The sequence below is a fragment of the Cricetulus griseus genome, chromosome 8 (genome assembly GCF_003668045.3).
Source record: "Cricetulus griseus strain 17A/GY chromosome 8, alternate assembly CriGri-PICRH-1.0, whole genome shotgun sequence".
Lineage (NCBI taxonomy): Eukaryota > Metazoa > Chordata > Mammalia > Rodentia > Cricetidae > Cricetulus > Cricetulus griseus.
Window position 1 is genome coordinate 81,914,658 of NC_048601.1, and position 25,607 is coordinate 81,940,264.

Below are 25,607 nucleotides of genomic sequence, written 5' to 3' on the forward strand. Positions count from 1 at the left end.
AACACATTTATCCTCCGACAACATTTTTTTTCCTCTTTTAATTCAGCAAAAGCTTGATTTTTCTTCCAGTGCCCAACACAAGTTCAAAACACAAGAAGGTGAAAGCGTTCCACTGGGGGAGGAGCTTTGCTCTCCAACCTAGTCAGCTATAGGAACAAGGAAGGGTATTCTGCTCAGCTCAGAAAGAAGTGGAGAAGTGTTAAGCAGCCCAAATTTGTCTCGAAGCCTGCATCTGCGTGCGTGCTGGGGCTAGAAGAAGGGTTTGTCATCTGGAGCACCAGGCAGTCAGAAGTCGGAAAGGTAAGAGGTGTGCAAAATCCACCTTTCAGTGGGGGCGGAGGGAGAAACTGCCTCTGATGGTCCCAGTGGGTGAATCCCACAGGCGTTAATCTCCCCAGTCTGTATGCGGTTCTCTTCACAGTAAGCCACATTTCAGGAGCGAAAACAGCTCGGGGTAGCTGGTTTTCGACGGTTGGGGGATATTTATTCCTTGCTCCACAGATGGGGGGTGGGGGGAAACCGGCGCCTGGCAGCTGCTGATTGGTGGAAAAGAAAATGGTGATAGTGGAGTGGTAAAGAGGATTTGCTGAGACTCCCCTTGCCTTTTCGACCTGTAACTCTTCCTTAGTCGGCTCCTCTTCACACTCAGAACCCTTTTAGGCTTAAGGGAAGTGGAAATCTCATACTGTATGAACAAAAGCATACAAAAGGGTGTGTTCTCCCTTCCCAGGGCCTGGCTCAGCACACAGGCAGTCTCAGGCGGTCCAGACAGCGTCCCAGCTCATCTCGGAGGAGGGGTCGCCCAGAGAAACCTGGAACAGGCGGAGGCAGGGATGGGGTGGGGGATGGGCAGGAAAGACATCAGCCTAAGTTCAACCTCTATAGAGCCCGGGGTCCCTGAACTCGGGGTGACTCTCAGGCCACCCTGTCTTCCCTCCTCCTGGGGAGCGTGCTTCTGGAACCCGCAGCCCTCACGCATCTCCATCCCATCCCTCCCCAGGAAAGGGACGAAGGCACGAGGCAGGCGAGGGGCGGGGAGAGGCGCTGACAAATCAGCTGCGGGGGCGACGTGGAGGAGCCGGGGAGCCAGAGCGCCTAGCAGCAGACGGCAGGAGACCAGCAGGTGCTGCCCCTGCCCCTCCGCCCAGAGCCTTCCTTTCCACTGCCACTGAAATAAGATCAGGGGCAGAGAGGAGGAATCTGAATTCTGCGAAGCCAAGGGCGCCGGTAAGTACCTGTAGATAGCAGCAGCTCTGGGGATCCCGGAGAACCCTGGCTAAGAGGAGTCCCGATGCCTGGGAGATCTCCAGCTGAGGCTACCTCAGCGGTGGGGACACGGCCAGTGCATTGAAAGTACATTACTTGGCTTTCCTCGCGCTAGAGACGTGCTCTTCCATTCTCCCAAAGCCCGAGGGGAAACCAGGCTGTTCGTGGCATCTGCTTTTTCGAGCGGAAACGCCAGGGTGTTTCGTGTTGGGTGCTGGGTCCTGGAAGCTGAGCGCTGGGCGTTGGGAGAAACCTGAGCATCCAACTTTCATCCCCCACCCCGGGCACGTTCTATCTCTTATCTGGAGTGTAAGGAGGCTACATTTGGCCAGTGATTAATAAAAGTGCCTAAGGCACTTGGCAACAGGTGATAAGGGGTTAATGAGCACGGGGGTGCAGGGTTTTCAAGCAGATTCCAGTTGAGGACAGGGCCCCCAGGTTGGGTAGAGCTGAAGTGAGCCGGCTCAAGTGTGTGGACAGCGCCTGCTCCGGGCAGATAACAGACTGGAGAGCTAGCAGTGGGTGGAAGGTCTTGTTAGATTTGAACAGCTGGGCTGATGACAGTTGGCGTGCTGTTCCCTTCATCTTGAAGTAAGCAGTTCCCTTCCTTCCCCTCTCCTAAGACTAAACACTTACTAACCCCTTTCTGAGTCCTTTTACCCTTGCCCCCGACTTCAGTACCCCCTTCCATTGGTTTTCTAGACAAGCTTTTTACTTAGAATGTCGCCTTTAGGCCCTGGGAACTTGATGGGGTAGAGTCCACCCATCTTGCCATGTAACTCCATTTTCCAGCTGCTGTAAGAATGGCCAGGTGATCCATCTGGATCCATCCCATCTTTAAGTGGCTTGACTCTTCCTAGATTTGAGTGAAAAAGCTGACAAGCAACACCATGCCCAGTCCTCAAAACAAGCAAGCAAGCAAGCAAACAAACAAACAAACAAACAAACAAAAAAAACGAGTGTTCATTTACACAGAGATTGGGGAGGGGGGGTCTCTACTGATTTTTCAGTGATTTCTTCCTTGATTTTTAAAAAAATTCTTCCCATTCTAGCTGCTTTAATCTTGTTTTCTTTTACTCAAATTTTTAATTCAAAGTGTATTGTGTATTCTCTAGAGTGGAGGAAAAGACATCTTTCGCCATGGATGTGTTCATGAAAGGACTTTCCAAGGCCAAGGAAGGAGTTGTGGCTGCTGCTGAAAAAACCAAGCAGGGTGTGGCAGAAGCAGCAGGAAAGACAAAAGAGGGAGTCCTCTATGTAGGTAGGTAGTGGTGCCGTGACTGATGAGTTGGAGTGGCTAATCACTCAGTGCTGGCATGTGGTGTCTGATTCATGCACATAGCTGCTTCTCAGGAGAGTGACAGGTATGTGGAGGTGAGAGAATTGTGAATCTGCTTGTTAGCTCTCAGAAACAAATGGGAACAATGTTTTCTTTCCTTAGAATACTTAATTTTATTGCTTACTTAGGGTTTTCCATGTTTCTGTGTGTGTGTGTGTGTGTGTGTGTGTGTGTGTGTGTGTGTGTGTGTGTGAGCACATTGGGATTTTTAAAACTGGCAACCCATGAAAAATAACTAAGAATATGCTTATGAATCAGACCCATTTACAGCAGCAGGATGGTGGCATGTGGAATCCCAACATTTGGGACATGGAGGCCCAAGGGTCAGGAGTTGAAGATCATCTTTAGCTACATAGTGAGTTCAGGGTCAGTCCAGTCTACATGAAATCCCATCACAAAACAAAACAAAACAAAACAAAACAAAACAAGAGGAGTCCCAGGCCCTCACGGGACTTTGGCTTCTTTCATCATCACCATAGATAATACTTGTTAATTGCAATTTTAAAAATAAAACTGTAGTATGATTGTATTTAATATCTGTGAAAATACACCTACTTTGGTCCCCCAATAGAAAAAAAAAAAAAGGCAAGTTGTTCTTAGTGGATCTCCCTTTTGAGATGAAGCTCAAGGAACCTCAGATGTGTTTGTGTAATCACCTGGATGATGCACACAGGAAAGAGCAAGAGGTTGATACTCGGTGCCTTTTGTGCCTAAGTGTAAACCTTGAGACAGAGGTCAACACTGTTTACTGGCTTTCCCTGTGTTAAACTGGTTGCACTTCCAGTACTTTGATGGAGGGAAAAGACATATATGTATGCATGCACATTCATCTCCAGCAGAGACCCAGGTGCACAAGGGAGCAAGGATGCATGACTCACCTGCCCCCTCTGTGCTTCTCTGAGCTTCCCTACCTTCTTAGGGGGCCTCTATCTCAGTAGAAGGCAAAGGGTCAACCTTAAGATGGAAATGGAACAGACAAGTGGCAGAGGTGACAGAGAGGCCACACACTGAGACTGAGACTTACCAAAAGTGGGAAGCTGTGCTGGCGCTCCAGCTCTAACTGATTAGTGGGAAAAAACCTTTCATGAACTTTCAAAGTTTCTAGCATATCACCTTTGCTCATTCCTCATAGATTGTTTTTATGTTGACTCCCTTTCCACCTCAAAACAACCTTTCAGAAAGTCTTGAAATGAATATTAAAAGAGAAAGGTGTGAGTCAAGTGCTTCTTTTGGGAACAGTGAGGTCAATGTTTTTGATAGAATCCAGAATATAAAATCAGTTATTTGTAGATTTTTCAGGGCCTCAAAGTCTCCCACATCCTGCAACTATAGACCCATGACTACATTTTTTAATTAGTTACTTAGTGAATGTTATCTTTCTTCTTTTTAGACAACTAGTCACCTAATTTTCTTTTTTAATTTTTTTTTTTTTTTTGAGACAGGGTTTCTCTTATGGTTCTGGCTGTCCTGAAACTCACTATTTAGACTAGTCTGGCCTTGAACTCACTGAAATCCACCTGCCTCTGCCTCCTGGTACTGGGATTAAAGGCATGTGTCACCACCTTCCAGCTAGAGCATTAATTTTAAGCAAATGTAGAAGTTACTGAATATTAATTTATTATTCTTTCTAGTTAATAAACAGATCTTATCAAGTAGAACACTTTCATGTTTTATTGTTAATTGTGAGTTTAGGCAAATAAAGTGATTAGATTTTTCAAAGATTAATTTTGTTGTTCACTGCGAGGCAATTATGTAAAAAGCATAATGTTTCAATAAGTCTAATGTTACTAAAATTATCAATGTTGTTATATTTAATACATATATAATTAATCAATTGCTGGTTATGTTCTGGAGTCTAATTAAAAGCTGAACGTGGGTGGTGGTGGCACATGCCTTTAATTCCAGCACTGGGGAGGCAGAGACAGGTGGATCTTTGTGAGTTTGAGGCCAGCCTGGTCTACAGAGTTCAAGGACAGGCTCCAAAGCAATACAGAGAAACCCTGTCTCAACAAAACCAACCAATCAAACAAACAAAAAAAAGCCAAACACATGCATAGAATTTACTATGAAAAGTGAGGTCTAAAGGTAAGAATTAAGTTAAGATTTTGGTCAACTTTTGTTAATTTTCAAACTTATTTCGGCCAATCTGTCTCAGATAATCAGGTCTACTGTTAAAGTGTGAAAGCAACCATGGGCAATAACCAGTGTGGTGCTGTTTCAGTTTTTATTTATCAAAACAAGAAGCTGGGGTTAACTTATAGGCTAGAAAAAAGTGAAAGGGAATTGGGCTATAACTTATCAAACAAACATAAATTTAATACAAGCTACATCACTTCTACCTTTAGGATCTTGAGGAAGTTAATGTCTTTGAATTTCCTTCCCTTTTCCACAAATAATGTAGTTCATAAAAGTACAATTCCTTTGCAGAGCTTTTGTGGAAATGTGTAACCAAGTGCACTTTCATATTTAGGAAACTTGATTTTTATTAAATAAGCTATTCCACTCAACATGATTTCCTCTTATTTTTCACCAAATATATAAAACTATCATCAATAATTAGCCTGAAGGATTAGAAATAATCTGGGCTACAATTTGTCTCAGTGGCACGGTGGTTGTCTGTGTGCATGCAGCACTGGTCTCGATCTCTGTATCAGAAATCAAAAGATTTAAGAAGTATTAAAAGCAATTAAAGAAAAATTTTAAATTTCACCTATGTCTGAAATGTTTGGCAGAAGCCTCACCTCATTCTTTTATAACAAATGCTTTGGACAACTGCCTTTTAAGTAACTGAAGAACTGCCACAGTAATCAATGTGCTGTTTTTCTTTGTGATATTTGCATAAAATTTTCAATTAATATAGTTTAGTTGCAGAAACATGTGCCAATGGCATGACATATAATTACAAATCAATATTATTCTCAATTTTTTTCTTCACATAATGTTAGTTTTATAGTATTAAGTGGAAGAAAATCACTGCCAAATTCGGTTTCACTGCTTGGTGAGCAGCTGTGGTGACACCAGCTCTTAAGTCTTACACTGACTTAATTATATTTTTGAGAATTATTATATTTGGTTAGACAGTCAACATATGAAACAATATTATAGTGGGGTTATCAAGCCCTTTCCAGTCTTCACCCTAGTTATATCCCCCAAAAAACAAGACAGGGTTGGGGGCAGGGCAACTCAGCTCAGAGCAGCTTTTATATCTTGCTTCTTATTTGCCATTTGACCTCTACTTTTTAGCTATATATTATCACTTAGATTTCACATGTGAACTGAAGGTAACTTATCATTTATAACTGAATTGATAATTATGAAAACAAAGATGAGGTACTGTTTTAAGATGCAACAGCTTTATCAAGACTGCCATTAGTCTTTCATTAAAAAGGCAGTCCATGATTTATCGGATGTCAAATTGTCCCTCCTGCTGATGCAGAGAAGACAGACCAGGGACTGGCAGTGAGCATTTCTTTCTATTAGTCATGGTCTGAAAGGTTGTAGAGAATGAAGGGGAAGGATACAGAAGAGAAACACTCTCTCACACAAGCTGCTCAACTACTTGTTGTGCAGCATATTCAAATTCACAGTTGTGACTTTAATAGCACCCATCCCAAACAACACAGTTTAAATATCTGTTACTGCAGTGCATAAATTAAGAGCAATTATGGAAGGTACCAACTTTGCTGCTAGCTCTTCACCCTCAAAATCATCACACAAATAACCAAAGCCCATTATAATTGGTGACTAAGTTAAATCACTTCTTTTGGAATTTCCATCTGTTACACAATTCTCACAAACAGCAACACCTGTGGGTGTGTTGTCTCTTGTCTACTGGAGATGAATCTGGGTGATATTTTACAGAAATGCATTCCAGAAAGAGAAAACTGACCAGCTGAGGTGAAGGCACATCAAGGCTCTAATGTGAAAAAATGCTGGGAGTATTACTTTATAGATGAGACAGTTGACTAGTAAGATTATAGAAATGCACAACTGAATTTTAAACAAGTTTGGAATTAGCAATTACCTCATATTCTGGTTAGGGTTTGCCAATTTGACACAGAGGAGAGCAGACGTGGTCTTTACTGTAATCCTAGATAGTATACATGCGGTTAAATATCTGGAGGTGAATGTATAAGCATACAATGAAGATTTGATATGTCAGAAGCCATTGCATCCGGGGAAGCAATGACATCTCAAACCCTTACTAAAGGCACAATCAGGGACAGGTCATGACATGAAGAGGTGTGGCGGTTTTAATGAGAATACTGCCCAGAAGTTCATGAGTGTGGTCCCAGCTAGCAAAATTGTTTGGGAAAGATTATGAGTTGTGGCCTTATTGAACATATGTCACAGGGCCAGGTTATGAAGCTTCAAAAGCCAGCCATCATTTAGTGTGCTTTTGGTCTACTGATTTGGGATCAAGATGCAATCTCTCAGTTGTTCCTGCTGCTCCGTTCTCCCTCCACCATTGTGGATTCTAATCTGCACAATTCTATACAGCATGACAAAGAAACCTACCCCATAAGGCATATGCAATGAGAAGGCAAGCACTGTTGAAACTAATTAATATGTTGTTTTAGGAAAAAATAATTTACAAAATGTAAGATAAGCATTCCTTTTAATATTTTATCATTTCCAAACATACTTGCAAATGACTAGAATGTTTAATAATTTGAATAATAGCCCTGAGCCTTCCCCTGCTTACAGTTTACACATTCATTATTAGGTCATGCACACTGTACCTGCTCTAGAGTACCTTGCAGAATGAGCAGTGCCTGTGAAAGACATATGTAAAACACTGGAGCATGCCCATTCATGCCAGCTAGAATGCCCTTCACTCTGTGCTGCTTCTAGTGTGGTGATCTGTCTTGTGCTTTCAGCTTCAGCTCTTCCTTCATAAGTGTTGTGGGTGTAGGAACCAGAGCTCTCACCAGTCTGCACCATGCATTAGACACAGCACTGGGCGCCTTACTTGAACTATTTCTTTAGATCCTTTCACTAAGATAATGATTTAGATTTGGTTATCATTAGTGAAATTAAAGTTGAAACCTGGACTCTGTACTGGGGAGGTCTTTACTTTCAAAATAAAAGTTCCTACATATGCTTTTCTTTTTTTAAGTAGGGAGTTGAATGGACTCCTTTAAAAAATATAAATGTAATTATAATACATACAAATTTTCACTTAAGGCTATATTTATGCAAGTCCAAAAGCCATTTCCAAATGCTTTAACCTATTTCTGTACATGTACTTAGATCATCGTATTGATGGCATTATACAGATGTAGAAATGCATATCTGATTTTGTAATTAGAAATCACCTCATATATGACAAGAAATAGAGATACCTAGGAAGAGGAAATATCACCTGAGGAATTGGCTCCATTAGAATGACCTGTGGGAATGTCGGCGAGGGTGTTTTCTTGATTGCTAACTGATGCAGGAGGGCCCAGTCCATTGTGAGTGGTGCCATCCCTGGGCAGTGTTCACCCAAGGCTTCTGCATCAGCTCCTGCCTCCAGGTTCCTGCCACGCTTCAGCTCCCACTGGATGATGCACTTCTAAACTGCAAGCTGAGATATACCCTCTTTTCCACATGTTGCATTTGGTCATAGTGTTTAGCACAAAACAGAAGAATTTGATTTGTGACTTAATTATTGCACAGTGAATCACAAAGTTCATTACAATTGTCAATATCATACTTTTTATTTGCTGTGTACTTGGCTTCTAGGAAGCTATGTATATGATATGGTGTTACGTAATGTTTTATTCTTTTTGTGTTTTGAGGGGCCATCCACCCAGCTCCCAAATAAACCCCACACATAGTCTTATTATTACTTATGTACACCTGGCCTTAGCTTGGCATGCTGTTTTTGCCAGCTTTTGTTATCCTAAATTAACCCATGTACCTTTTCCCTCTGGACTTTTATCTTTCTTACTTCTGTATATCTTACTTTCCTTCTTACTCCATGGCTGTCTGGGTGGCTGGCCCCTGATGTCCTCCTTTCCTTGTTCTCTTGATTCTCCTCTCTCCTTCCTTGTTTCTCCTATTTATATTCTGCCTGCCAGTCCTATCTATCCTTGCTCCTGCCTCTCTATTGGCTGTTCAGCTCTTTATTAGGAACATCAAATGTTTTAGACAGACAAAGAATCATAGCTTCACAGAGTTAAACAAATGCAGCATAAATAAAAGTCTTACACCTTAAAATAGTATTCTACCACAATATGGTTTTGTTCTATTATTTTCTACTTATTTCCTGTATACCTAGCAGGAATTTTTTCTAAATAGTGAGTTTTAAAAATACAGATTGTTAAATTTCTTCCCATACAAAATCTTTTTCAGTTTATATGCCCTTGTTTTCTTTTATCATTCACATTCTTCTCTGCCTAAATAGAATTGAATTATGTTAATGTTCTTTTCTTTCCTTGTTTCTTTCTTCTTTGTTTTCTTGTTAATATTGGGGATCAAATCCAGGGCCTTGGACATCTGAATACATCACTGTACCAAGAACTATGTCTTCAGTCCTATAGGATAACGTACACCTAAAATTTGTATTATATATATATATATATATATATATATATGTATATATATATATTACATATGTATATATAAAATTGTGGATATTAATTGCACAAAGTGAGAGGTTTCATTATGATTTTCCCACACACGCATTTATTATACAGGGATTATATACACCCTTGTATTGTTCAGTTTTTTTGTTTGTAGAGACAATCCTTTTCCTATTCCTTTGATATTACTGCTGCATTATTTTCATTGTGCATACTAATTTTTCACTGTACTGTTCCACAAGGACATTTTAATATAAGTATATACAACATGATTGTTCACAGTGCTTGTGTTCACTTTGATCATGATAACATCTCTATTATTTTCCTCTCCCTTCCTCTTCCTCTCCACGTCTTTAGTAGTGCTCTGTTAAAATATTGCACATAAGAGAGAAAAATGATGCCATATTCATCTTTGTGAGTTGGCTCATTTCACTTAACATAATGACCCATCCATTTTCTTACACATATAATCATTTTATTCTTCATTATGGCTGAGTAAAACTCAATTATGAAATGCAGTGCAGGGAGAATGCTCAAAAATTATAAATAGAGTTTCCAGCCATGCCACTTCTGTGTAAGTACTAGAATCAGCATGCAAAAATGATATACTGCATACCCATGCTCATTTGACCACTCAACCCTACCACATTATGGAATTAGCCAGTTACTTGCCAGTGGATGAATAGAAGAGACTCTGGTTTTGAAAATGAGTTTCAAAACTCATTTGAAACAGAGTTTTTCAAATGAACCTCAAATCTCCCAAAGCCATGTAATCTGAAAGGTGTGAATTATACTGAAAAAAGCCTTCATCATTAGAGAGGTTATGATTAAAATGCTTTACAACTTACTTTTAGTAATATGTGCAGTAATTATTTGTTTAGTAGTGACTAAGGCATCCATGAGATTCTTATCTTACATACAGACATTATTTGATCGTGCCCATAACATGCTGTTACTTAATGGTAGACAGACCACGTAATTATGATTTTTAACTTCCTTATGCATGAAATAGACATTGAATGGCTACTTCAGAGATTAGGTGAGGTGAACCTGGACATGAGTTTGGGCAGACATTGGCACCTCCTTTCCTCTGCTTGCTTGCAGTGCTTTTGTAGCATCTGCTAGTTTGCACACATTCTTCCTAAGCCTCATTATTATATCATGTTTCCCCTCTTGTAAGTTCGCATATAAAGTATCAAGCAGGGGTTAGATATGTCATTAGGCTTCCTGAAAAATCTTTGTTTCCTTTTTTGAAAACTAAGTTTACATTTATCTGATACACAGAGGCACACAATGTTTACCTGTCAGTGAGGCCCCTTGTGATGTTCCCATATTCACCTGTGTGGTTAGATTACAGATCTTTGTCTCCTCAAATACTTGTCAGAACTTGCTGGCCATGATGGAACACACCTTTAATCCAAGCGCTAGGGAGGCAGAGGCAGGTAGATCTCTAAGTTCAAGGCCAACCTGGTCTACACAGTGAGTTTCAGGACAGCTGGAGCTATGCAGAGAAACCCTGTCTCAAAAAAAACAAACAAAATACCTGTCAGATCTTTATGACAAGCACTTTTAAACTCTTTTGTAGCTTTTCTGTTATATAGTGCCCAGTTTCTGTCTATAGTCACCCCACTGGAATAGCACAGGAGTGTCATACTGCTGACTAACTCTATTTGCTGCCCATTAATTATGCAGCCTTCCCTCCTGAACTTACCCAGAGAGGCTTCTGCTAGCTTTCATCGGTTCTGGTGGCTGGATCTCCTCGGTTTAGTGGGTTTTGTGTGTGTTTGGTTTTACTTGTCTTTTGATGTTATCTTTATACATGAACTTCTAAATATTGATAAGTTTTAATTGGCTGACTGGAAATCCAAGGACAGTTTAAGACTTACACATTCAATTTCTTTGTTTTTAGGTTCCAAAACTAAGGAGGGAGTGGTTCATGGAGTGACCACAGGTAAGCTTCATTGGCTTTTATCCAGGGGTGATACCAAAATGGATGAACACTGGTCAGTTTATTATTTACATATCTATTTTTTATTTAGTTTTGTTTGTTGAGTCTGAGTTTTGCTATGTAGGTCAGTCTGGCTTCTGCTTCAACCTTCTAATTACTGGGATTATAGGCATGCACCTATGTGCCTCGAATGTTGTTCTTGTTTAAAGCTTATTGTTTATGAAGTATTTTTTCCTCCATTTTTTATTTCAATTAGAAAAAAATATTGTTTTACATGTCATTCCCAGTTTCCTCCCCTCCCCTCCTTCCCTGCCACCCACTAACACCCTACCTATCCCATACCTTTTTTGAACCCAGGGAGGGTGAGGTTTTCCGTGGGGTCTGTCATATACTTTGGGATAGGGCCTCCCCATGTGTCTAGGCTGAGGGAATATCTGAAATGGGTTCCCAAAGTCCATTCCTAAGCTAAGGATAAGTACTGATCTACTACAAGAGACCCCATAGATTTCCGAGGACTCCTCACTGACACCCACATTCATGGGCTCTGGATCAGTTCCGTGCTGGTTTTCATGTGATCACCTGTTCAGGTCAGCTGTTTCTGTGAGTTTCACCAGCCTGGTCTGGACCCCTTTGCTTATCACTCCTTCTCTGCAATTGGATTCCAGTTTAGTTCAGTGTTTAGCTGTGGGTGTCTGCTTCTACTTCCATCACCTGCTGGATGAAGGCTCTAGGGTGGCATATAAGTTAGTCATCAATCTCATTATCAGGAGAGGGCATTTAAGGTAGCCTCTCCACTGTCGCTTAGATGGTTAGTTGGTGTCATCCTTGTAGATCTGTACATTTCCCTAGTGCCTGGTTTCTCTTTAAACCTATAATGGCTCCCTCTATGATGGTATGTCTTATCTTGCTCTCCTCTATTCTCCCCCCACACCCAATCTTCCTGTTTCCCCATGTCCTCCTCAACCCTCCTCTTCTCCCTTTCTCATTCTCCTAGCTCCCTCTCTCCTCCTGCCATGCCCCCAATTTGCTCAGGAGATCTTGTCCCTTTCCCCTTCTCCAGGGGACCATGCATGTGTCTCTTAAGGTCCTCCTTGTTTCCTAGCTTCTCTGGCAGTGTGGATTGTAGGCTGGTAATCCTTTGCTCTATGTCTAAAATCCATATATGAGTGAGTACATACCTTGTTTGTTTTTTTTGTGACTGGGTTACCTCGCTCAGAGGAAGTATTTTTAAAAAGAAAGATTTGATTAAAATTTATAACCCAAATGTCTAAGACTTACGTTTGGTACTTGGGTATTTGGCTAAAAACAAAACAAAAAAAACACAAACAAACAGCTAAGTAAATAAAATATAATAGTGTTATTGTTTCTTCAATTTTCTTTTTGGTTTTCCAAGACAGGGTTTCTCTATGTAACAGTGTTGGTTGTCTTGGAACTCACTCTGTAGATCAGGCTGACCTGGAACTCACAGGCTCCACCTGCCTTTTCGTCCTAAATGCTTAGATTAAAGGTGTGCCACCACTACTCAACTCTTCAAATGTTTTATATAAACATTTCTCTAGTGTTTGGTATTTGGACCATAACTTATGCTGATTATAACATTTCCTCTGTGATAAGTGTTCATTTTAGAAAATATCCTTAGGAGTATACTATTGTTTTTTAAGTTTTTAATGTATTTATGGGCAGTTTGCATAATTGCAGAAAGAATTTTATTCTAAAATAAGACTTACAATAAAGAACAAAAATGACAAAGATGATGTAATGATGGTGTGAAGACGATGGGAAGAGTTGGAAAACAAAGGAGAAAACATGTATGATCAAGCTTCTATAGATAGCTTGACTGCAGCCAAACATTCTAATGTACATTTATCATGTATCAGACTTCCTAAAGTGAGAAGAAACCAGTCAGGAATGTAATTAGTAATGATCAGGAAGTCTTGGCCATGATAAAACTGTACAACATAGCAAGTTCCCATCATCAACCTGTTAAATAGGGACAGGGAAAATGTTACTCTTACTTCAGTATGGGAAATATGCAAATGCCAGAGTCAGGCCTTTATTCAGACTTTTGAGTTTTCTTTATTTCTGTGTGATTTTTCTGCTAGAATCATATCTTTCCCTTGTTTAAATTTTCTCTCCTACAAAAGACCTCAAATACGCTACATCACACAGGGGCAACTTGTGTCTTCCAGTGGCCCTTTCCTGAGCAACTTTTGTCAGTCAGGGAAGAAAAGAGCTTCATTCCTTTTAGCACAAGGTTTTGATAATGAAAAAGTAAAATCAAATCCCAGGAACACAGGCTCAAAGCTCACAGTGCTGACACCTTCTCTCTGCTGCTGGCCCATAGAAAGTGCAGACAAATAAATAGGCTGCTTGGTTTCTGGAGGCTGAAAGAAAGGTAAACTTAAGCATGAATGCAATAACACACAGAAATTCGACAGGTAGTGAGTGTCATGAAGAGGCCCACCCCAGAGTAATGGAGTTGAAGTTTTGATAGTTGAGGAAGAAGCCATGTCTACAGTATAGTTAGCAAGTGTCAAGGTTCAGAGTCTTCTGTGGGGACAGGCGTCAGGGCTCTCTGTTGACAAGTTTGGAAATGTTTAATGTCCTTCTGAATAACAGGATGTAGAACATGAGTTTTTATGCTGTGTGTGAAAAAAGAGTGGGAACTGGTTGAGCAAGAGAGTGGGGAAGGAAGGGAGGCAGGGAGGGAAAGTAGGAGGTAGGGAGGGGGACAGGAGGGAAGGGGTATTTATGCAATAGCTAATATTTTTCAAATATTTTCTAAAAAGTAGTAGTCAGCCAGCTTTTGTTTCCACATGTTGAATGGAAACAGTGTTGAAAGATTTTTATAATGTTGAAAAAATTTTCCCTTTAGACTATTAAAGAATTTGTGATGTCTCATGGTAAATATATATACATAATATAGTATAATCCAGGAATCTTGAAACATTCACTATTGAAACTTCCTTTTAATATTTACCATATCAAATGAATCTAGTGTTTCACAAGACACTATGAGAGACACTGTTAGGCAGCAAGGACACAGTGATGTGGGTGTAGGCAATATGTACTGCCATTCTACAGCTTATAATATCAAATATGCTGTCATATTTAGTCTAGCTACGAATAAATGTATTGTCAAAAAGAGGTGATAGTAAGCACCATTCCTCCCCATTTTAATATAAATAAATTGCTTAATTAATGACTAGTATTATTTAATATAAGACCAAAATTTCAATTACAGGGACAAATGCTTGAGAATAGAGGGAGAGTTGGTGGTTTATTGTGCTGGATATAAAACACACATTACAGGTGCCTCATACCTGCTCAGGAAATGCTTCCATTATTAATGTTTACACAAAGCAGCAGGAGACTCTCCTACAGCCTACACTTTTCCCGACCACTGTTTAAGTTCCCCCAAGATTCACTCCACAAGCTTCTTCAGCAGGAATGTAAACCAAGAAACTTTGGTGGTAACTTTTCTATTTACCAAATCCAAGGAAAAGAAAATCTCACAGTCAGATTTAGGATAAATGTAGAAAATATTTAAAGTTTGGTATTTTGACCTCATTGTAGTGTTTCAGTTGGCAATATTACCCATTATGTGGCAGGGATAGAAGAATACATTTCATTAGACTTACTGAAAGACCATCCTTGAAGTTGTTTCAAAATAAACTTGGGGCTGCAGAATTGACTCAACAGGTAGAGACTGTCTGTGACTGCAGAAGACCTGGGTTTGCTTCTGAGCACCCACTTGGCAGCTCATACCCATCTATAACTCTAGTTCTAGGGGATCCAACACCTTATTTTGGCCTTCAAGGACACTGCACACATGTAGTACATATATATACATGTAGACAAAAGACTCTTACACATAAAAATTACAAATAAATTTTTAAAAATTTAAAAATAAGTGGTGTTTGTATATTTGTATATATTTGATATAATAATAGTGCCAGGATATTTTATGAATATTTTTACTTAAAATTCTTACTTTATTATTGTATATATAGATTTATTATTGAAATTTTACTTTTAGCAACTAAACTAATACATAAATCTAATTATTAAAATTAATTCGGACATCATTAAGTTCATATTTTGTGAATTAAAAATTGTTTGTTGAATATATGCCATTGAATTATATGAGGAATGAGACAACCCTGCCTATGATTTTAAAGAATTTAAAACATGGAGCTAGAAGTAGGTACCCATGGTAAATTTTGGTAAATTGCTTAGTGTTTGCCACTGAGATATAGCCAGAAATACATGGGGCCATGGAGGGAGATGTTGTTGCTTGGAAGTTTTTAATAGGCTATGACATATGAGTAGATTACAACATAGAAACTGAGTCAGCTGCATAGACAGGAGTGGAGAAGGAGAAAGGCTTTGAAAAGAAGAAGCCTTCAGATGGAAGTCTACTTTCCAAATGGGCAAGACTGACACATTGGGATAAACACAAGTCAATTTGAATTCTACTGTATCTATTGATTGGGAGGTACAGTGGCTCGTTTAATGTGTCAACTTGACACAAAGCTAGAGTCATCAGAGAAGAAGGAGCCTAGTTGAGGAAATGCCTCCATCGGATCCAGCTGTAAGGTGTTTTCTCAATTAGTGATCAATGGGGGAGAGCCCAGCCCATTGTGTGTGGTGCCACCCCTGGGCTGCTGGTCCTGAGATCTATAGGAAAGCAGGCTGAGCAAGCTAGGGCAAGCATGCCAGTAAGCAGCTTTTGGCCCCAGGATCCTGCCCTGCTTGAGTTCCTGTTCTGACTTCCTTTGGTGATGAACAGCAATGTGGAAGTATAATCTGAATAAAACCCTTTCTTCCCCAACTTGCTTTACGGTCATACTGTTTCATCACAGCAGTAGAAACCCTAACTAAGATAGTAGCTAAATTCTCTTTTGATCATTATTATAACATCTTTAACCACAAAATAGAAGTCATTTATTAAACAGACAGAGCACTAAAAGGTTTGTTTCCTTTTGTTTTTTAAGGCAGTGCCAATGAGTAGATAAACTGTAAACCTTAAAGACAGAATATATTCCTACAGATGTTTATAATTTTATCTTTTTAGCCATAGCTATTATTATACTACCATATTCTGTCATTTTATAATGTTCTTTATTATTTTTATAAAACAGTAAAATGGAAATCACGTATAAATTATACTTACTGTACAATTTTTGTGTTTTAAAAATAACAGATTAAAGTTTATATTTATATAAAGAAGTGTGCACATTAAGTAAAGTTTATGGTTGGCAGAAAACATGAGGATGTAAAAAGGCAAAGCCTATTTTGTCTTGCTTTGAGATGTTTTAACAAGAAAATGTTAATCTCAAGCAAATTTTTAAATCATATTCTTGGAAGAAAAAGTAACAAGCTGAAACAGAGTTCAGTATAATTCCAGTGCTGTTTAAAATCAATTTTTCTAATATAGCTCTGCTCTGGCCTTTAAAATTACTGTGAATATCCAGTGCTCTTCAAGTAGCACACTGAGGGGCAGGGATTCCATAGGCAGACTTAGCTCAAACCTGAAAGGCAGCTATAGAGTCACCTATGTGAATTCTGGTTGCAGTCTGAGTGACCTTCAGGCTTCCCCACACTGCTTGGTCTAAGGGGTCAGCTGTGACTTTACAAGCCAACTAAACTTCATTTCACAACTTGTTCCTTCCGAATTAATTTTCATTGTCCACATTATTGGATTATTTGTCTTTCTGGCTGATGACATGAAATCTGTATAGTGCAGTAACCATGTGAACAGTTGATGTGGTGTGATTCCTCAGCTCAGGCTACGAGGATACAGGCTTCTCAGGAGATCCTGAAGAAGAACATGCTTTTTTGCTCAAGAGAGAAAACACAGGAGGAGTGGGGACTCAACAACCTAATGCTGATATATGGGGCAAAATAAAAAAAAATTGTAGAGTAAATGAAAGGCAAACATGACATCCATTCGAATGAGAGTTGGGAGACATTTGCCTTTGTGGATATAGGATTTAGAGGTTCAGGTGCAGACAGGTTCTTTTACTTTTTCACTTAGTATTATTTAAAAAGTGGGCTCTCATGTCTTTCACTCCTTGCATGGAACTATGGAGTTAATGGAAATACATTTGATTTGCATTAACTGAAATTTTGTCTTAACATTTTTGTTTGGCTGGAGGGATAGCTCAGTGTGAAGAACACTTGCTCCTCTTCCATAGGATCAGAATTATGTTCTCAGCACCCATGCTGGGAGACCTTCATTGTCCCGTAATTCCAGCCCCAGGGGATCTGACAACACTATCTGGCATCCTTGTGCACCTGCACACATGTGCACATAACTGCCCCAAGAGACACAAGTACACATAATTAAAAATAATCTTTTAAAATAACTATCTTTTTCTTTACCATGTCTTTTTCTATCACCTATTTCCAAATCATTCTAGGAGCATGTTTGAACACATAGGGCCTCCTTATCAGAGGTGCTTAAGGAACACTTGCTTTAGATTTCAATTATTTTTGATTTGGGGATAAATGCACACTTATAATGAGTTGTCTTGGTAATAGGACGCAAGTCTAAACATGAAATTCACTTATACTATATATACCTGTACATATTATCTGAGGGCAATTTCATATTCTATTTTAGAATAATTCTGAACATGCAACAAAGTTTATGGTTGAAATTTTCTGCTGGTGGTACGAATTGGTGGTACGTGAAAGTGAAAGATTTAGGAACATTTTGAATTTTGTACATAGAAAACAGTGAATCTAGATGTGGGAGAGGCATGTACTTTGAGCAGATAATGGAAGTGAACTTTGTAAATGAGATCAAATAGTTGGCATCGAAACTGAAATAGTGCTCAAAGAGTCTGACAACTTAATACTGTACCTAGTGCCTTGTTTTCTGTCTATGTGCCTCAAGGCAAACCAAATCTTGTTTGCATTGTGTTATAACTAAACTCTCAAGATTTTCTAGTCTATACATAATTGTAACACAGACCCAGTGTTTGGCTGCACCCTGTTGGTTCTCCCTTGGTGTCTTGTTTCTTCAGACTCTTGCTATCTATGGCATGGGTGTATGTAGAAGTTGACAGCTATTGGAAGCAGAATTAAGGTCTGCCACACCACTATCTTTTAATGTTGTTGCTCTTGATTTTCTTAAGTGGCTGAGAAGACCAAAGAGCAAGTGACAAATGTTGGAGGGGCAGTGGTGACTGGTGTGACAGCAGTTGCCCAGAAGACAGTGGAGGGAGCAGGGAACATTGCTGCTGCCACTGGTTTCGTCAAGAAGGACCAGCTGGGCAAGGTAAGGCTGCTGATTTGTACAATGATAAACCAAGTACACCAAGATTCCTTACAGGTATCAGAAAGCAGCCATTGGATGCGCACTGGGGGGAAGGATTGCACTTTTATAGGGCTCTTATTTTGACATGCTATGGAAAATGTCATGCACATTGTACAATATCCTTGATTGTTTGAATTTCTGAAAGAAAGCTACAGAAGTGAACAGTACAGTAAGTGCTGAAGAATTGGTGACATTTCAGAAAGAATGGCTGCTTTCATATGGATGATGGGTCTGGAATTCCTCTTTGTGGAAATAGCAATTTGTTTCTCTGTCTAATTCCTAAATTTCCAGAAAGAAGATCTTTTATTTGATTTCTTTGTAATGATCCAATCTCTTATTATATGACATATTTGCATATCAAATATCAATTCCTTACCAAATATATGCTTTTGAAAACTGAGAGACTTAAAGTACATACCAAACACAGATCATGGTTTCATATGGTGACTCTTACATTTCTAGAATTTTAAATTGGCTTCTGGATAAATAAAGGGCTCTAGTGACATATTCTAGGTATAAAAATGGAGTCTCTTACCAGAAAAATACATGATCATGTACTAAAGGACAAATATAAAAAGAAGGCCATCAACAGAACATCAGCTTAAAACTATTTCTTGATTTTACAATGAGGAATGCAGAATTCACAGCGGGGAAGTGAGCATCATTTTCCTGTAGCCTGTTGGAGTTACCTGGATGACCCTACACACATCTATCTGAACTGTCACTTCCCTAGCCATATCCAACACACAGCTTCCTCTGATGTGTAGATTGAATTATGCAATACTAAAGTTAGTGGAAGAATTTGTTGCTTTGGATATAGAAAGGCTGGGAATCATGTCTCATTTATTTCCCACTTAGCTTGCATTTAAAATTTGCAATATAAATCACAAATGGGTCATTAAAAACACTTTATGTCAACTTGGGCTTGTTTTGTACCTTTAAAAAATACCAATCCTTATTTTAATATTCTAAAGCAGAAATTTACCAATGTTACAAAATGAGACATTTGCAGATATTTCCCATATGGGTACTGTAGGTTCTTAAGATATTCTAGTATAAAAATGAAGCCATAAACACAGAAATTGAAGTCAGAATTTGAGATAAAACCCAGTGGGTTTGGGATTAAAATGTTTGATCCTCTTCATATTATACTGGGTCATTCGCTAGGTATGAAATCTTGTGTTCAGTGCCTAAGACCCTTTCATATGTAATAAGGGAATTCTACTACTTCATCAGAAAGCTGATGAAGCCCAGATTAGCAATGACATTTTTAATATCTATAATAATTCAAGGAATACTCAAATAAATGCCAGTAATTGTGGCCATATTTCTTGATGCTAAGAATACCCACAGTTTAAATAAAATCAAATTTATTTGTAATGAAATTTGAAATATTTTATTTCATCTTTCTGATTCTAATCAAAATTATCTTGGTGAAGAGAAACAAGCACTTACTTATTTTTTAGCAGATTGTCAGCGACCCCTTTTGGTTTATTTTTAAGAAATAATGATTGTGTAATGTTCAATAAACTTGGAATAAGACGGATTTGGCCAGTCTGGCTCATAGAAGTGGGTTAACCACCTTGCTAATCTCTTGATGGCCATGATCCCCAGGACCAGAAACACTGGGGAAAGAGAGGTTGACTGACCTTGGATTTACCCAGCATGCTTTCTGAGGGTATTTGTCTCATTGCTTCCTGGGAGATGAGAGAACAGGCACATTTTCTTCCTCCCTCCTTTTTCTCTTGTTTGTGTTTTCTCCTCTAGAACTAAGCTTTCTTTCGTTTCTTTACCCTGTTATTTGTTAAATTCATCTCTAAGACATTCCTGCTCTTCTTTTGTATTCTACCTATTTTCAATATCAATGGAGAGATATGGTTTCAGACACCTCAGGTGAGATTTGCTCCAATTTTAATTAGGTGCAACCAACTAAAGAAAATTGTATTTACGGAATGTAGCACAATGTTTTAGTAAGTATAAGTATATCCTGAAATGACTGAAGAAATCAAGATAATTAACAGAATCAACACCTTACACGACTTTTTCTCTTACTGTGATGACAGTTAAGGTATACAACGACACACTATTAACTGTAACACCTGTGTTGCATATTAGGTTTCTAGGGCATTCCCCCAAATGAAGCTTTATGTCTTATGACTACCATCTGGCCACATCTTTCCACCTCCTAGCCATTGGTAACTACAATTCTAACCTGTTTCTAGGGGCATGATGCTTTTAGAATAGGTTCCACATAGAAGAGAGATCACAAAGCACATACCTTCTTGCATATGGCTTAGTTTCCATGTAGGATGTCCTTAATGTTTATCCATGCTATGGCAAATAAAAAGATTTCCTTCTCTATAAAGACCCTTTGAAGGCTGAATAGCATTTACCCATTAAACTGCTGATTATTCTTTTGCTTGCTTGCGTAACTTGACTATTGTAAGTGGTTTCTTTCATTATACTTAGGAGCATGATTGCCAGACTATATGGTAGTTGTGATTTTAGTATTTGAGAAACTTGCATTCTGTTTTGATAATGAGTCAATCAGTTACATTCTTAGCAGCTGGAGCTGAGGTTTCTCCGTCCTTTACATCTTCACAATGCTTGCCATCTGTAGTTTTTTAGATGACCAGTCTAGTGGTATAAGGCCATATGTCATTGTGGTTTTGAATTGCAATTTCTTAATGGTTAGTGATGAATGGTTTTCGAGTACCCTTTGGCCATTTATATGTCTTCTTTGATAAATGTCTATCTAGATATTTAATTCACTGAATGCGCATCTCTCTCTCTCTCTCTTTCTCTCTCTCTCTCTGTGTGTGTATGTTTTGTGTGTACATGATATATCTGTGCGCTCTGCATGTGTATATGCGTATGAGTTTGTGTGTATGGTATATATGTTTATATGGTATATGTAGTGTATCTGTGGTTTGTGTGTGTGTGTGTGTGTGTGTGTGTGTGTGTGTGTGTGTGTGTGTGTAGTATGCAAATGTACTTGTTGTATAGGTATGTATAGAGACCATAGGTTGAGACCAGTATATCTTTCTAAGTCAATTCTTCCAGGATCTACCTGTCTCTATTTCCCAGTGTTGGGTTTACAGATATGGTCTGCCATGCCTGTTTTTTTCATGTGGGTATTAGAGATCTAAATTCAGGACCCCATTTTAGTGCATCAATCATGTTACACAATGAGCCAACTGTATAGCTCCTTTTGTTCATTTTTTCCCTTTGTTGAAATAGATCTTTTTCATACAATATATTCTGAATATTGCTTTCCCTACTCCAAATCCCCCAGTTCTTCCCCACTTCTCTTCCCATCCACATTTCCACCCTCTCTGTCTATCCTTAGAAAAGAAACATGGAGATAAGGAATAATAATAAAATAAATAAAACAAAAACAGATAGAAGGAAAAGAGCCAAAGAAAGCATGATAAATATGTATGGACACAGAGACACACACATTTGCACACACAGTAATTCCTCCTTCCCCCAAACAAGAAGCCATAATATATATGCAAAGTCCTTGTAACAAAAAAGAGTGCCCTAAGGCCAGGCGATGGTGGTGCATGCTTTTAATCCCTGCACTCAAGAGGCAGAGGCAGGTGGATCTCTCTGAGTTTGAGACTAGCCTAGTCTACAAGAGCTAGTTCCAGGACAGCCTTAAAGCCACAGAGAAACCCTTTCTTGAACACCCCCACCCCACAAATAAAGAATGCCCTAACACTATATTATGAGTCAAATACCTCTAAAGATGCCATTGAGTTTGTTTCGTGTTGGCCATTTGCTGTTGGGCATGGGGTCTACACATAAGAATGAGTTTCTCCAGTTAGGCTCCCTTGGAGAAAACTAAGTTTTCATTTGCAAGTGGTTATCAACTGGAGATAGCGTCTGGGTTAGGGTTGGGGGCATTTGTCCACTTCTCCTTTCTGTGCTAGGACTCTGTCTGGTGAAGACCTGTGCAGGTCTGATGTATGCATGCTGCCACAGACTGTGAATTCATATATGTGTCAGTCCTGCTGTGTTTAGAAGACCTTGTTTCCATGGTGTTCTCCATCCCCTCTGACTTATCCACTCTTTTGTCCATTTTTAAATCAAGTTATTTACTTTCTTTCTGTTAAGTAATTCAAGATCAGTTTTAAAAAGATTAACACCTAACAGATGCATGGGTTACAAACTGTTTCTTCTATTCTACAGGTTTCTTCTGTGGTCTAAGAGTTGTCTAATTTGTAATGGAGTTGTTTCTTCTACAGGTTACTTCTGTATTTTGAGAGTTGTCTAATTTGTGGTGGAGTAGTGTTTTAGTCTTGTCAAAAAAAATTATTGTTCAGACCAATACCAAGGAGTTTTCCTTTATGTTTTCATTGTATTTTTAAGGATCAAATGTTATGTTTCCACTTAAGTCCATTTTCCCTTTTGTATGTGGTTACTCAGTTTTCTAGTGATGCTTATTGAAGGTTTCCCAGTGATGCTTTCTCAGTGTGGGCTTTTGATGCATTTGGCCAAGGTTGACTGATGTCCAGTCTGTGGGTTTATAGTTCTCTGTCCCATTGCATTCCTAATGTAATTTTTTCTTTATGCCAGTATATACTATTATTTTGTATACTCTAGCTTTGTAACAGTTTTTGAAATCTGGTGTTTTAATGCCTCTAATTATGAATCTGAAATACTGGTGTGACTATGTATTGTTCAAGGTGCCTTTAGACATTTAAGGTTCTCTGATTTGATGCTTATGGGTTTAGAGCTTTTGTCTCTGTAAACTGTGGGCATTTAGTTTGGAGGCACATCTTAGATCTAAGCCTTTTGCCACAGTGAATCTCTGAAATTGCTGATTCTTACAAGCCATGAATACAGGTTAACTTCCCATTTATCTCTGCATTCTCAATTTCTTTCATCAGTGTTTTATAATTTTCAGGTTTTGGAGACATTAAAACCTGCAATAAATTTATTTCTAAGTACTTTATTTTTTAATTTTTTTATTAGTTCAAGTTAGGGAACAAGCTTGTTTCACATGTAATTCCCTTTTCCCTCTCCCTCCCCTCACCCCCATCCCTTCTCCCCACCCCTGACCTACCCCCACCCCATCCACCCTCCACTCCCCAGGCAGGGTAGGGCCCTCAATGGGGGCTCTGCAAAGTCCACCAAATCTTCCTGTGCTGGGCCTGGGCCCTTCCCCATGTGTCCAGGGCCAGAGTGCATCTCTTCATATGGGATGGGCTCTCAAAGTCCCTTCTTATACCAGTGAAAAATACTAATCCACTACCAGAGGCTCCCTGGAGTGCAGAGGCCTCCTTATTGACATCAGGGGTCTGGATCAGTCTTGTACTGGCCTCCCAGATAGCATCTGGGGTTGATGTGCTCCCCCTTGTTCAGGCCAACTGTTCTATGTTCCAACCTGGCACAGACCCCTTCATTCTTCATTCCTCCCTCTCTTCAACTAAATTCCCGATTTCAGCTCAGTGTATGTCTGTGGATGTCTGTCTCTGCTTCCATTAGCCACTGGATGAGGGTTCTAGGATGGCATAAAGAGTAGTCATCAATCTCATTTTAGGGGAAGGGCTTTTAGATTATCCTCTCCACCATTGCCTGGATTGTCAGATCGTGTCATCCTTGTAGGTATCTGGAGATCTCCCTAGTTCCAGATCTCTTCTCAGACCTATAGTGGCTCCCTCTAATATGGTATCTCTCATCCTGCTCTCTCTCCTCTATTCTTCCCCCACTAAGTACTTTATTTTTGTTGATGTTTTCTATGCTATTGATACTATTTAAAGGATTTATAGATAAGTGTACAAAACTGCTTCTTAGTTTTGCATATTGAGTTCATATCTACAAATTTTACTATATTGTTCATTAGTTGTTTGGTGTAATATATTTACAGATTTTATGTGTATATATCAATATGCACATATAAAACATGCATATATACATATATATATATATATATATATATATATATATATATGTATTATACTATATATGCACAAACAGGGTTAGTCACTGAATGCCAAATGTGGAAAATTTCATAAGTTGTCTACATTTAACTGTGTGCAAAGACTTATCAATTGCTCCAAACTCATTAGGTTGACTGTTACAGTAGAAACTGGCCAATACACATTGACAGAGATGTAAACTAGTAGTGGTTTTATGTAAAGCAACTCAAACTATTACACATTTTGACTGAGAAAAAGATCTGCTTGTACCAAAAATATTGAACCAAGTAAGTTACATATTGAGTAATGGTACAATGTTTACAGCTCAGAGATAGTCAGTGGAGCATTTGGTGACATTTAGCCTGTCTGTCTTCTACAGTTGCTCAATGGTGTTGTGTATTGGGCTGCTGTTCAAATTGACCATTTCTAAATAAGTCGACATCTCTTTAATTCAATTTAGAGTGCTCTGAAAAGTTGTACCCAGACTTTTAAAAATGTTTTTAAAATGTGTAAAAATACTGAATCAACTGTAGAGCTGATGCCTTGCATATTCGATGTCTCTCTGCCTCTGATTGTGTTCCCATTAGGCACCAACCTATCCACATGGTAACTCACAGTTTTCATACATGTAATCTAAAAGCACCGAGGCTCATGAATTTTAATTATTTTTTTTCTCCAGAATCAAAAGGAAGTTTTGAAGCATTGCTAATTTTCAGACATTTCTCTAATAGAATACAAATTTGTTTTTGAAAACTGGATTTTAAAACAGGATAAAAGTAGGATAAAACATGTGCAGTCTATAATCATTGTGCTGAATATTCCTTAAACACTGAAATAGAGCTCAATCAGATGGCATGTGCTGGCTCTACGTCAGTCATTTTATCCTGATCTCACAAAGCAGCTGCAGGCTACAGACAACCTTTCAGTTTTCTCTGAAGAAATACACAGATTACACGTGGATCAAATGTCAGGATTAATAAATGCTTTCCTGCATAGCAATTTTTCTTCTTCAGTGTTTAATAATGGTTAATGCAATACATCATCTGAAATCATTAGACATCTGAGTCCTGTCTGTTCAGTTGAAGACAGTTGACACAATTGTTAGAAATATTCAAACCTAAATGAAAGCTTTGGGACACAGTGGGTGACCTGCTCTGTGTTTGTTGTGGGAGTGGCATCCATAAACTGAATTGAAATCTTAAAGCATAATAATATGCCAAAAAAGTAAAAA

General features: G+C 38.9%; 1 protein-coding gene across 1 annotated transcript in view; it reads left to right on the plus strand.

The window, feature by feature from the left end:
* Positions 1 to 2,406: 2,406 nt before the first annotated feature.
* The window catches only part of Snca (synuclein alpha), a 95,863-nt gene continuing 72,662 nt past the window's right edge, over positions 2,407 to 25,607 (plus strand). The window contains exons 1-3 of the mRNA XM_035448406.1: positions 2,407 to 2,527; positions 11,084 to 11,125; positions 18,268 to 18,410. Of these exons, the coding sequence (XP_035304297.1) occupies positions 2,407 to 2,527; positions 11,084 to 11,125; positions 18,268 to 18,410 (306 nt within the window). The remainder of the gene's footprint in view (positions 2,528 to 11,083; positions 11,126 to 18,267; positions 18,411 to 25,607) is intronic.